Below are 14,703 nucleotides of genomic sequence, written 5' to 3' on the forward strand. Positions count from 1 at the left end.
TAGGGCTATAGTATTTAATTACAGACATTTGTGATTTCATAAATCAGGTTGTCTAAATTACCATTCATAATCAGCATAAATTTGATACCACAGATTTGAGCTTTTCTTTAGCCTGTGTTCTTAGCTTGTTAAAGGTTACTTTTGAACAATCTTTAAAAATAAAATTTGCACAGTGGAGCTCTTCCTCATGGATTTAATATTTATCAAGTGAATTACCTAGTTGTGAAAGATAACAGAGTTGTTTATACTGAACAAAATTATGGATTTATCAATCTTCTGATTAAAAATAGATTTCATGCTTGGGTTTCCTGTAGTGTAAATATTCACTTCTGTGATGAAGCACAACTCCAGTAACTGCTGTGCTTTTCCAGAGGGTATGTATCATCTAAGAACACAATTGACAAGTTTACCAAATGAGGCAAACCTCTGACTCCCTGCTCCCTCTCCAGAATTGATCAAGATCCAGTGGTTTCCTAAAATATAGTTTATTCTAGGTTAGGCCAAGGGATTCACTTTAACCTAGATCTACCCCAGGTTAGCTTTGTTCCCAAGGATCCTCATGAAACCAGTTGTTGTTGTTGTTGTTGTTGTTTTGACATAGCGTGGAAGATCAGATCAACTATAAAGAATTTTCTCGAGGTATTTTAAAAATTTATTTATTTTGAGAGAGAGTGGGGGGCGGGGGGCAGAGAAAGAGGAATAGAGAGAATCCCAAGCAGGCCCCACACTGACAACATGGAGCCCAAAGCTGGGCTTGAACTCATGAAATGTGAGAGATCATAACCTGAGCCGAAACCAAGGGTGGGATGCTTAACCGACTGAGCCACCCAGTGGCCCCTCTTGAGAGTTTCGAACCAAAATTTATTCGACACCCTTGGACTCCACTATATCGGGCTAGCATAGATCCAAGTGCTGACCAGTTATGAGTTGCTACACACTGAAAGTAAAGGTCAGGTGAGGTTAAGGCAATCTGGCTCTGCACAAAGTCTAATCCTTCTACCTGTGGACTTGGAAGATGCATTGAGGAAAGTCAATAATCAGTGAGATACTTTAGCCAACTGGTCTCTATAGAGATGGACAATGATATATAAAACGTCTGAAACATCTAGAAATGTTCCTTTGTACATTGGATTGAAGACTGGGGTTGTTTTCTTCTTCTGCTCTCCCCCTTAATATCACCAAGAGAAACAAAACTCTCTGTGAGATTTTGGAGCCATACCTGTCCACATCTGGCACAGTTGGTTTGTCTGGAACAAGAATGGTTTTGGTAATGTAGCCAATAAATGGCATGGCTCTTTGACTTACTTCACTTTGTGTTTTTACTCTCTCTACCACTTGTTCTCTAGACATTGTCCCTTTTGGATTGCCTTATTTTAGACTAATAATTGAATTTAAACACATTGTCTAGCTGTATATGTAGTGGGGGGGGGGGAGAAGAGGGGAAGAGAGAAAGGAGAGAGGGAGGGTAGAGTGAAAGGGATAAAAAGGCATCTGGGAATGAGGTGGAGAAAGGCACTTGATGTTCTAGGTATAATTTAACTAAGCAGGTGTCTTTTTTTAAAATGATGTCTTAAAAATATTATTGATGTATAATTGGTACACAGCATTACATTAGTTTCAGATGTGCAACATAGTGTTGTGGCAAGTCTGCACATTATACTTTGCTCACAAGTGTAGCCCCATCGGTCACCATACAACTCCATTATAATACCTTTGACTGTGTTCCCTGTGCTGTATCTTTTATCTTCATGACTTATTCATTCCCTAACTGGAAGCCTGTACTTCCTACTCCCCTTCACCCATTTTGCCCATCCCCCCTACCTGTCTGTCACCCAACCTGGCAACCATCTGTTTGTTCTCCGTGTTTATGGCTCTGTTTCTGTCTTTTGTTTGTTTATTCAATTGTTTTTGGTTTTTAGATTTCAGATATTAGTGAAACCATATGATATTTGCCTTTTTCTTTCTGACTTATTTCACTTAGCATAACACTCTGTAGGTCCATCCATGTTGTCACAAGTGGCAAGATTTTCATTCCAGTGTGTGTGTGTGTGTCTGTGTGTATGTGTGTACCACATCTTCTCTATCCATTCATGTGTTGATGAATACTTGGGTTGCTTCCATACCTGGGCTATTGTAAATATGCTGTAATAAACTATTTTCAAATTAGCATTTTGGTTTTTTTGGGTATATATCCAAGAATGAAATTCCTGGATCACATAGTATTTCAATTTTTAATATTTTGAGGAATCTCCATACTGTTTTCCATAGTTGCTGCACCAGTTTGTATTCCCACCAACAGTAAGCAGGTTGATTTTAAGGTTTCTAAGTCCAATAGGCTGAGTTTCTCAAAAGTTCCTACCTTTGATGGAAGTTACAGAAATTACGGATACATAATTGAAAATTATACTTTATGAGAAATAGTTTAATGTTTATTTCCTTCCTTCTTTTCCTCTTCTTCCTTTTTTCTCTCTCTCCTCTTCCTTCCTTCTTTAATACTGAATTGATGGTAATGGGTCAACTTTTTTTTTTAATTTTAATGTTTTTATTTTTTAAATTTACATCCAAGTTAGTTAGCATATAGTGCAACAGTGATTTCAAGAGTAGATTCTTTAATGCCCCTTACCCATTTAGCCCATCCCCCTTCCCACAACCCCTCTAGTAACCATCTGTTTGTTCTCCATATTTAAGAGTCTCTTATATTTTGTCCCCTCTCCCTGTTTATATATTATTTTTGTTTCCTTTCCCTTGTGTTCATCTGTTCTGTGTCTTAAAGGCCTCATATGAATGAAGTCATATGATATTTGTCTTTCTCTGACTAATTTTGCTTAGCATAATACCCTCTAGTTCCATCCACGTAGTTGCAAATGGCAAGATGGCAAGATTTCATTCTTTTTGATTGCTGAGTAATACTCCATTGTGTGTGTGTGTGTGTGTGTGTGTGTGTGTGTGTGTGTATGTGTGTGTGTATATATATATATATATATGTATATGTGTATATATATATATATATATATATATATATATACATAAACCACATCTTCTTTTTCCATTCATCCATTGATGGACATTTGGGGTCTTTCCATACTTTGCCTATTGTTGATAGTGCTGCTACAAACATGGAGGTGCATATGCCCCTTCGAAACAGCATACCTGTATCCTGTGGATAAATGCCTAGTAGTGCAATTGCTGGATCTTAGGGTAGTTCTATTTTTAGTTTTTTGAGGAACCTCCATACTGTTTTTCCAGAGTGGCTGCACCAGTTTGCATTCCCAACAGCAGTGCAAAAGAGATCCTCTTTCTCCGCATCCTTGCCAACATCTGTTGTTGCCTGTGTTGTTAATGTTAGCCATTCTGACAGGTGTGAGGTGGTATCTCATGGTGGTTTTGACTTGTTTTTCCCTGATGATGAGTGATGTGGAGCATTTTTTCATGTGTTGGTTGGCCATCTGGATGTCTTCTTTGAAGAAGTGTCTATTCATGTCTTTTGCCTATTTCTTCACTGGATTATTTGTTTTTTGGGTGAGTTTGTTAAGTTCTTCATAGATTTTGATGCTAACTGATATGTCATTTGCAAATATCTTCTCCCATTGTGTTGGTTGCCTTTTAGTTTTGCTGATGTTTCCTTCGCTGTGCAGAAGCTTTTTATTTGGATGAAGTCCCAATAGTTAATTTTTGCTTTTGTTTCCCTTGCCTCTGGAGACTTGTTGAGTAACAAGTTGCTGCGGCCAAAATCAGAGAGGTTTTTCCTGCTTTCTCCTCGAGGATTTTGATGGCTTCCTGTTTTACATTTAGGTTTTTCATCCATTTTGAGTTTATTTTTGTGTATGATGTAAGAAATTGGTCCAGGTTCATTCTTCTGCATGTCACTGTCCAGTTTTCCCAGCGCCACTTGCTGAAGAGACTGTGTTTATTCCACTGGATATTGTTTGCTGCTTTGTCAAAGATTAGTTGGCCATATGTTTGTGGGTCCATTTCTGGGTTCTCTATTCTGTTCCATTGATCTGAGTGTCTGTTTTTGTGCCAGGGTCAACTTTTTAAAGGAATCAACAAGTTCTAATTAGCAAGACAAGAATGTATTTGGATTATGCTAAAATCTATGTATTATGTCATTTATGAACTGATCTACTAAGAAAAATACATTATGTTGCTTTAATTTTTTAATTTATGTTTTAAAAGTTTGTTTATTTTGAGAGAGAGAGAGCACTAGTGGCGAGGGGCAGAGAGAGAGAGGGAGACAGAGAATCCTAAGCAGGCTCCACGCTATTAGCATAGAGTCCAATGTGGGGCTTGAACTCACAAACTGTGAGATCATGACCTACCTGAGCTGAAGTCAAGAATGTCATGCATAACTGGTGAACTACCATGTGCCCCCCATGTCTGTGTTAAAAAAATTGTCTTATTGGGGTGCCTGGGTGGCTCAGTCGGTTAAGCATCTGACTTTGGCTCGGGTCATGATCTTGCGGTTTGTGAGTTGAAGCCCTGTGTTGGGCTCTGTGCTGACAGCTCAGAGCCTGGATCCCACTTCAGATTTTGTGTCTCCCTCTCTCTCTGTTCCTCCCCCACTCACACTCTGTCTCACTGTCTCTCTCCCAAAAATATATAAAGAATAAAAAATTTTTTAAAAAATTGTCTTATTATCTTCTGGGCTTCTTTTAAATTGGTATAAAAGTCTATCTGACAGTTTTCATTTGTATAACATTTTATTTCCTTTAAATTCTTTTTTTACAGCTATTCTCAGTGGTATAATAGAGTGTGTATAAACTTATTTTTACCAGGAACTGGAAGTTAAATACCATCATGTTCATAACTCATATGTTTTGATATTGTTCTTTTGAGAGGAAGCTGAAGAGTGTTGTGTAATTAGAATTCTAAGTAAGACTTGATACTTCCATGTATCTCCTGGGCATCCCTGAAATTGAGATTGTTGTTTTCTGGGTTCACAATCTTTCCTTTTGGTTGTCTATACTTTCTAAAGGTGTCATTTTGTTTTTATTATTTTCTTCCTCTCCCTAGGGAAGGAACCCCTTTAAACTCTTCTGTTCATTCCTTCCTCATTTGAAGTTTTCTTCTTTCATTATGTTTCTTGTACTTTGTGGCTTAATTTCTTTCTCATAGTATCTTAGTAATTTATATTTTTCTTTCATTATTTGGATGTATTCTCTTTCCGTCTCTAACTTTTCTCAAGTTGTTAGAATTTTTTTTTTTTTTTCAGATTCACTAAAGGGGAAAATGTGTGCCTGAATTGATCGTACTTGAGTGGCTATTTTATTCCTTTTACTAACTTTGTGTTTGAACTTTCATATTTGCCATACCAGTGTTATATCCAGATATTTTTTCCATTTCACAAACTTCATGTTTTTTTCTTTTTCTCAATCAGTAAAACTCAAATGAGTTAAGAACTGAATCTTCCTAGAGAGGGATGGGAAAAGATAGTTTTTCTAATTTCTGTAAGTAAAAGTAAAATGATCGTTTACCAAAGATTTTTTTAGATTTAAAATTCCTCAAAAGGGTCACCTTGACTTTGGTTTTGAGAATTACTGGAAACCATGAAGCCACAGATTCTTGAGGTTGGAAGATACTCATCATTTCAGGAGGCATAAGAGAGAGAATTCTGGAGAGAGAAATGTTTGTGTTCAACTACTGGTTAAGACTATGTTATGAAGCAAACGTTAGGCATAGTATTAAAGTTATCTGTTAATTGAATTTATTCTACAATTCTTATATATTGGGAAAGTGTGAAAATGATATGCTAATGACTTGATACCTGAAATATTTGAACTGTTAGGTTTTTGGGAAACTGCCCAAGTATTCTCTATATGATAGAATATTTTATCTCTCCTTTAGGCCTATCACTGGTTACTTCTTTGATTAGAAGAGTCTAGTCAGTAGGAAGATGTACACAAAATATTAGATTTTTAAAACAAGGAATTAAGGCATTCAATTCATTCATGCCTTTGCCAATCAATCACTCACTCTTTTATAACAGTATATTCACTAAACTATAAGAATCCCCTTATTTATTTATATATTCTCATTATATGCTATTAATATTTACTGTGTAACCATTTCAGTGATTATAAAATATTTCTTACTATCAGGCTAAGATGTATAAAAAACTTTTTTAAAACTATGGGGAGAGGACCTGTTCTCCAGCTCAGGAATTTTTATCAGTCAAGGCACGAGGGCTCTGTATCCTCAATTTAGGTTGCTTTGTCAGCAAAGGATCATGAGTTTTACCTACTGTCTTCAGTCCAGTCAGTCACTCTGAATTCCAAGTAGTAAGCTTTCTGCATAGGTTCAATTTTAATAAGTTTCTCAAAGCTATTTCAAGAATTAATGGCCAAATCACCTACATTATGAAACCAATCTCCTGACCTGATTTGTTTTAGTATTTTGGACCAAGAGAAACAATGCATAAAAAGTAGAAAATTCTGTAGAAATGAATTAAGTTAAAACTTTCAAAGATAATGGACAAGTATGGCAAGATTATGTATCCCATTTCTTCTGATGACACCATCTTGTTAGCCACTGAGGTCCTAACTCTGTTAGATAAGATTTTGAAGTTTCTGTAGGGGGCCTATAATCTTAGAGAGCTGTGGAATCTTTATCATTGACTCTGTGATAAGACTTGGAATAAATCATTAAGTTCTGTTCAATTTAAAATCACTTTTGAATAATAGACTATAAATTCTTTTAAAAGCTAAATGTGTATGTATTCAAGACAATAACTTTAGTTTCATTTATTTATTCTGTCACTTATCCACTCACCAAAGATATATTGAGCACCTGCTATGTACCAGGCACTGTGCTAGGTGCATGTTTCCCAGTGGGAAATTATATTCAGTGTCTGCCTTTATGATGATTAAAATTTATTAAGGAGATAGATGTGGAAACAGGCAATTTCAGTGTTGTGTGGTGAGGTTAACACACCGTCATGGAAACCGATGAGGAATACCCAAACTCATCTAGAGAAACCAGGGAATTCTTTCTGGATAGGTGACATTTAGGATGACACACAAAAGACCAGTAGAGGTTTACCAATGTGGGGGATTATAAGATATTATAAGATACTGTTTCAGATCATTATTTATTTTCTTTGCATTGAACTTTTCACCATGAGGTCTCTCCCCCTCCTCCTCCTCCTCCTCCTCCTCCTCCTCCTCCTCCTCCTCCTCCTCCACCTCTTCCTCCTTCTCTTCTTCCTTCTCATCATCAATAGCAATGATACTGTGATAAAAACCTGTACTAGTAGTCAGAAAACCTGGCTTTAAGATCAGATCATCATTGAGATAGACTTTAGTCTATAAATTTAGTTTTGTAAGAAATATCCATTCATTTTCTATAGATCAACTTTATTTTTGACTCTTAGTCACTGAGTGGTGAATACAATTACTCCAATCATTTTTCAGGTTTTTCCTACTTCTCCGGGGTCATGGTAGAGTTCTGCCTGGAATGGTGACATCATCTGGTCATCGATCATCCCATATGCAATAGCTTACCTCTATGACAAGAGTTGTTGTGTCTAGATAGTTCCTTTCTGGTCTAGCAGTGATTTGCTACTTCCAAGACATAGATTCCCCCACCCCCATCCCCGAATTTCTGTGTTTCTCTTTACCTAGGTGCAGTTATGATGCTCTTCCTCACTGGCTTCTTTCTGCCTTCTAGGAAATGCTTTCAGGAAGCAGAGCCTAGATCCCTGCTGCCTTGGAATTCAAAGACCTCTCTTCTTCAGCTGAGAAAATCTTCTTCTAGACTGGAGAGGTGCTAGAAGATGTCTTTCTCTCTCTTTCTGTAACAAAGTCTTAGTTTGAGTGCTTAGGTTTTAGGAAAGCAAAACTGGAAAAACTTAAAAATTGCTTTTTTCTGTCCTGGCACATATCTCCCTTGAGGCAGTAAAATGCAAAACTAGTTATCTGCTTAATGTTTCTTTTCCGCATCAAATATGGTAGCATATATGAACTTCAATTTTAGAAAGTTAGTGATGGAATCAGGACCAGAGGCTCATCCAATGTTCTTTTCATTGTATGAGTGTGGTGTTCTTGTAACAAATGAATGACATCATCGCACAATGGAGAAGAGCCCAGGGATCCAGCCTTTACCATTAGCTGGCTAAATTATCTAAAGAAAATTGACAGAAACAGCTTCAAATTCCTCATCTTAAAACGACTATGTTAATTGTACTCACCTCTTAGGATTATTATGATGGCCAAATAAAAATATATAGCCTATGTAAAAATTGTTTTGTCAGGAGGAAAGTGCTACACAAATGCTTTTCATCAGAATACTTTTTTTTTCCTTTTGGTTCAAGGAGGAGGAAAATTGTGTTCAGAGTCAGAGTCCCGTTTTGTCAGCTTCCTGGTTAGCTTCGGAGTAAGTCTGCCCAGTTATGGCACGGACACATCTGCTTATAGACAGGAAATGCCATACTGTGCTTCTTTATTGATTATGGCAATATTTCTTATGAGTATTATCTCTTTCATTGATGCCAAAATAATTTATAAACCTTCCAATATTTACAAAATGATTACAATCTTTAGATCTGCTCTAAATCTGGCCAGACATTTTTTCCATAATTCAAATTCCAAGTTTTATTTCTTTTTTCATTGTCTTTTTCTAGTTTGCTGCAACTGGAATGATGCATATTTCAATATTCAGCTGAAGGTGAAATTTGCTATTGTCTTTTCTTTCTGTTTATTACTACTTAACCTTGCAATTTCCACATTGGTCTCTTCAACAGTTCTATAGAAAATGTGAAAACATGTCTATCTGAAAGGTAGCAATAAAAATTCACCACTTTAGGGGCGCTTGGGTGGCTCAGTCAGTTAAGCATCCGACTTCGACTTTGGCTCAGGTCATGATCTTGCAGTCTGTGAGTTTGAGCCCTGCATCGGGCTCTTGTGCAGACAGCTCAGAGCGTGGAGCCTGCTTTGGATTCTGTGTCTCCCTTTGCCTCTGCCCCTCCCCCACTTGTGCTCTGTCTCTTTCTCTCTCTCAAAAAATAAATAAACACTAAAAAAAAGTTCACTACTTTATGTAATATCTTTTTGTTTCCACAGGGGAAATATACTATAAATAGGTGTTTGTTGAATTATATTGAAACAGTTTTTGGGGGGTGGGTGGGTAGGAGGAGTAATTATACTGAGAACAATTACAGAAAGAAGAAACACTATGATTTTTTCCTAGTAAGTTAGGTATCAGTGTGGCATAATATTAAAAGTTGGCTTTGGTGCCAGCCAGATCAGGATTTGAATCCTGGTTTCAGTACTTACTGGTTGTGTAGCCTTGAATAAGTTATTTCATTTCTCTCACTTGACATATCTTCATTTGAAAAATATGTATATTAGTATTTCTTAGGATTCTTGTGAATATTGAAAAGGTGATCTATGCAGAATGCTTAGCATTGCTCAACAAAAACTAGAATCTTAGTAATAAAATGACACCTTTGTTGTATCGCCTTGAATTGTAAATTGTATTTTATTTTTTTAAGTTTATTTATTTATTTATTTTAAGAGACAGAGAGAGAACATGCATGGGTCTGTGCATGAGTGGGGATGGGGTAGAGAGAGAGGGGGAGAGAATCCAAAGCCTGTGCAGAGCCCGATGCTGGGCTCAATCTGACGAACCGTGAGATCATGACCTGAGCCAAAATCAAGAGTCAGATGTTTAACTGTCAGCCACCCACGCTCCCCTGAAGTGTAAATTTTAATACTAAAAAGTTTCGTTCTAAAGACCTGGCACAAGGTGACTTTTCTATTAGCATTTATCATTTTATTATTTTCATATGAATATCCTTAATTTATAAAATAACAAAAAACAATAATAATAATTAAGCATATATAAATATTTCCTAATAAAATATTTTTATTTGCTAGTAAACATGTGTCATAAGTAATAATAAAAAATTATTACTGCAGTGTTGCCTGTATTTACTTAAAATGGTATAAGAAAAAGAAAACCTAGTTGTTCTTACTTGTTTTAAGTGATATTTATCACACTGTAGTTAAAGTGCTCTTTCTAAAGCTTTAAAAAATGGTCATGCTCATCTTCACTTAAAAATCTTCCAGGGTTGGGGTACCTGGGTGGCTCAGTTGGTTAAGCATCTGACTCTTGATTTTGGCTCAGGCCATGATCACAGCATCGTGAGATCGAGCCCCATGTTGGGCTCTGCACTGAACATGGAGCCTGCTTCAGATTCTCTCTCTCCCTATCACTCTACCCCTCCCTCTCAAAATAAATGAATAAACATTAAAAAAAAAAGTTCTTCCATGGCTTGTTATTCCTCCTTGGGTATAAGGACAAATTTTACATGGTCTCTATTGGCATCAGCTTCTTTCCTCCCATGGCACCTGGTACCTCATCATAGCATTATTACACTCTATTTTAATCTTTTACTTTGTTGGAATTTCCTATTTAATTATCTTTACTTTCAGACAAAAATCTCTAAGTGCAGAATATTGCCCATTTTGTTTAATATTGAGTTTCCAGTGTCTGGAACATAGCTAGATACTCAAAAATGGAACTTAATTCTAGTAAGAAAGAACTTATTATTTTGATCTACCAGACTTTTAAAGGTAGGGCCATTTATATGTTATTTATTTATGTTATGAACAATTTTTATGTTAATTGCATGCTTGTGAAAATTAGTTATTCAACATTTAACACTAGATTTTAAAATTCACCCAAACAATTTATGTCTGATTGACCAAGTTCTTTTCTTTTCTTTTTTTTTTTTTTATAGCAATTTACTCAATTCTATTCTGAAGGATTAAGGGTAGTATTGTGGAGAGAACACTATACTTGCAATCAAAAGCTTTAACATTAAGCTCCAAATATGTTATTTAGTAGCTCTGTGCTCTTGGACAAGCTACTATGGATTTTAGTTTCCTGTATATTAGACCTGATATGACTTCTTAGTGGTGAGAATCAGATAAAATTCATGTAGAAGTTCTTTTTGAGCTATAAAAAATTTTGCATAGATTTACGTAAAGGAATTTCATTATTCTAACTGCTCTGCTCTTAAAGATTTGTGTATTAAGTTCACCTTTTCTCCTACTATACTTTCATCATAATTTTCTTAACACCATATATTCTGTAATTTGTCCATTTTTAAGTTGTGGCAAATAATTTTATGTGTCATATTTTATTTTTTTTAAAAGCTCATTTGTTAGCACTATTGCCATTCACTGTTTCAAATTTAAATTACCTGTCCCAAATTATTTATAACTTCTGGAAATGCTATTCTTAAACCAAGAAGTTGAACCTTAATTAGCTGACACATGATTACCTACAATTGCAATTATGTAACAGTCACTATGTCCTTTGCATTGCATTGCATTGCATATTTCCTGCAAAAATTTTTATTTTGCAAAATTATTCCCCACTCTCCATTTCTTCTTGTGTCTGCCTTCAGGTAGTCCAAATGTAGTTTCATTCTTCCAGGAGATGGTGGAGTCCTATGAAGATAGATTTCTTTTAATGAAGAAAATAGGAGAAGAGAATTGTGGTCATTATACTGGCAATTCAGGTGAAAAATTCTCCACTTCTAACTGGTTATTTGAATGTCAATTAAAATATTAGTGCTGATTGGATAATTATCTCAATTTTCTACTTTATCCAACTTGTCAACATCTGGCTAGGGGTTTTTGTCTCATAAAACAGGATCCTTGTCATCTTGTCTTTTTTATTTTTTTGCTTTATGTTTTCATCTTTTCACAGGTATCTAGTTTTAGGTTACCCTGGATATTATGCTGTCATTATTCAGAAATAAGAATTTCAGTAGAGTGAGCTAAAGGGCATAATGGAATTGACACAAGAAGGTGATCATTACTGATAACCAAAAGAAGAAAAAAGGGCAGCCATAATTCCAGCACTAGATGCTGGCATGCAAAAGTCTAAGGGAAACTTGACCATATTTGACCATTTGTTTTTCTTATATTCTAGCATCTTATTTTATGTGTCAGGTTTTTTCTCATACAGAGATGAGAAGCATAATAAGCTTTATTGGTTTAGAGAACATCTAGCTGCTTTGAATCAATACAGTGTCTTCCCTGGGTAGTTATTCAGTAAATATGTGTTGAATGAATTAGTTGAAGTCCTCTTATCTAACAAATTATATTTATAGATGTGATTATGGAAATGCTGTTGATACCTTTTTTTAATGTATCATTAAATTCAAAATTCATTTTAAATGAGTTTTATTCACAAGAATAAAAGATCAGAGTAAGAGAATACCTACAAAAATGACACAAAGCTAAAAAAGAGCTTAAAAATATAATTGTAAAAAAAAGGAAAAAAAAAGATGCCTAGGTTTAAGTACATTTTCAAAGACTACCTAACAAATGAAGGGATGAAAAAGACTAAAGCTTGAAATCTGGAGCCCAAAGATAAGTAGAAGTACTGAGGAAGGTATATTATAATTATGGTAGTGTTGATTACTTACATTAGTGGTTAAGAATGAATTAGAGTATGAGATCAATAAGCTACTATCATTTCAGGGAAACAGCTGATTTTTTAACTGTTGTCAAAATGTGCATTCAAATATTGCTTCTTGACTCAAAGAGTTAAAATATTTTATTGGGCAAAGTATGAAAGCATTTAAAAAATCAAAATTCTGTGCAAATGTACTAGCATATGTTTATGCTTTGTTTTAAAATTGGAGAGGGCTCCCTGTGCATCAACATTCATTTTTATTTATGACCTTTTTAGGTGACAAACTAATTACATGACATCCGTCTCCACTCATGACTGCCTATTGAAATTCTCCCTTCTTTCAATGGAGTAAACTTAAGATTTGCTATGTTATAGAGGAAAATTTGGGAAGACCTCACTGATACGGTGGTATAGGAGCAGAGATATGGAAGTGAAGGAACAAGCTTTATGGATATCTGAAGGAAGAATAATTAGGCAGAATAGTAGGTATAGAGACCCTGGGGTAGGAGAGTTCTTAGTATATGTGAGAATGAGCAGAGACCACTGTGGTTGGAGTAGACTGAGCAAGGGGAGAGGAGTAATGGCTGAAATCAGTGAGGTAGTCTTCAGCTAAGTGAGACGGGGAATCACTGGAAGATTTGAATTGGGGATGACATTATCTGGCTTATGATCTTTCTGGCTGCTGTGTTCAGAAAAGTCTGCAGGAAGGCAAAGGTGGTAGCATGTAGGTTGGTAGGAGGTTATTGCAATAATGCAGGGGGTAGTAGATATTGGTGCACCAGGTGGTAGTACGAGCAAATGATAGTGGTGGTATTTGATGTTAGAGCCAACAAAATTCACTGATGGATTATATGTAGAGAATTAGAAAAGGAGAACAACAAATGACTCCAAGGATTCTGGCCTGAAAAATTGGAAGGATGAGAGAGAACAACTGCAGGAGAAGCAGTAAAGGTAGATAAGATCTGGAGTTCAGTTTTGACAAGTTAAGTTTGAGATGCTCACTAGACATCCAAATGGAAATGTTGAGTGTACAGTTTAATATGAGACTGGAATTCAAGGGGAAATGCCTGAGCTATAAATATAAACATGGGAGTCTTAAGGGTTCCGATAATATTTAAAGCCAGGAGACTTGCTAAAGTTACCTATGGAATGAGAATAGAGAGGAGTCTCCAGATGTTTAGAGGCTTGAGGAATGAGAAGGAACCAGAGAAAGCGAACAAAGGGCAGCCATAATATAGGAGGAAAAGCCAGAAGATAGTGCTACCTTGGAAGCATTGGTGTGCTGGAATGGGCTCACGTCAGTTTGTAAGAGCCTACTGTTACATTTTTAACACATTTGTAAACTGGTTTAAATGCAGCCGTCTGAACATTAAGTTATGTAAACTTACATTAAATGAATTATGTTAAAAATAAAAGTAATAAATACTCAAAACTCATCACTTCCTAATATTTTTCTACATTTTGATACTACATATGTTCTTGAGGTTATTTGCATCTATTGTATCTGTATGGTGGGAAAGCTCTGTGATCAGTTCCCGGGTCTGCATTCAGTTAAGTCATGTGGGTATCTTGAAATTGGCCATGGTGGGAATATTTACACCTCGGATATTGCAAACGCTACAAATCAGGGCTCGATTTATTGTTCTGCTAAAAAAGTGATAAAGAAAATGTTAATAACGCAAGTGCAAGTTAAAAGCATATTATGTCTCTATCTGTTACACTGTGATTAGCATAGACATTGAGGAAGTATTTGTCCACTACTAAAAAATTATTTGATTCAGCAAAGAAATCACAAAATTGATGAAGGAGTGAGTGGAGGTTTATAACATAAGCCATCTTTGTTGTTTCATTTTTATCTTATTAATGTAACAAAAAAAATCAACCAACATTTATGTTGAAACTACATTTATCAATTACAACCCTAAATTGGCTCTGATGAGAAGAATTGGGCAAAAATCAATAAAAATATTCTTGAGAATCTATTGATTATATGGAATTTATAATGAAAAGTTATGCATCTTCTTATTACTTGTACATTTCATGTTATATATTAGGTTCCTATTTTTCCAGGACTATAAGACAGAATTTTAAAATCATGTTTTTCAGATACTGACCGAGCTTTATCATTACTGGAAGAATACTGCAAAAAATTAAGGAAACCAGAGGAACAGCAGTTGAAAAATGCTGTTAAAAAGGTGATGGGTATCTTTAGAAGCAGCTTATTCCAAGCTCTGCTAGGTATGTATTAAAAAGTTATCATTATAATGGTCAGAA

General features: G+C 35.6%; 1 protein-coding gene across 1 annotated transcript in view; it reads left to right on the top strand.

Annotated features, from left to right (window-relative positions):
- LOC122231478 overlaps window positions 1–14,703 on the top strand; it is a 520,961-nt gene that overhangs the window by 12,105 nt on the left and 494,153 nt on the right. The window contains exons 3-4 of the mRNA XM_042959603.1: window positions 11,411–11,524; window positions 14,536–14,667. Of these exons, the coding sequence (XP_042815537.1) occupies window positions 11,411–11,524; window positions 14,536–14,667 (246 nt within the window). The remainder of the gene's footprint in view (window positions 1–11,410; window positions 11,525–14,535; window positions 14,668–14,703) is intronic.

The sequence above is a fragment of the Panthera tigris genome, chromosome D1, assembly GCF_018350195.1.
Source record: "Panthera tigris isolate Pti1 chromosome D1, P.tigris_Pti1_mat1.1, whole genome shotgun sequence".
NCBI lineage: Eukaryota > Metazoa > Chordata > Mammalia > Carnivora > Felidae > Panthera > Panthera tigris.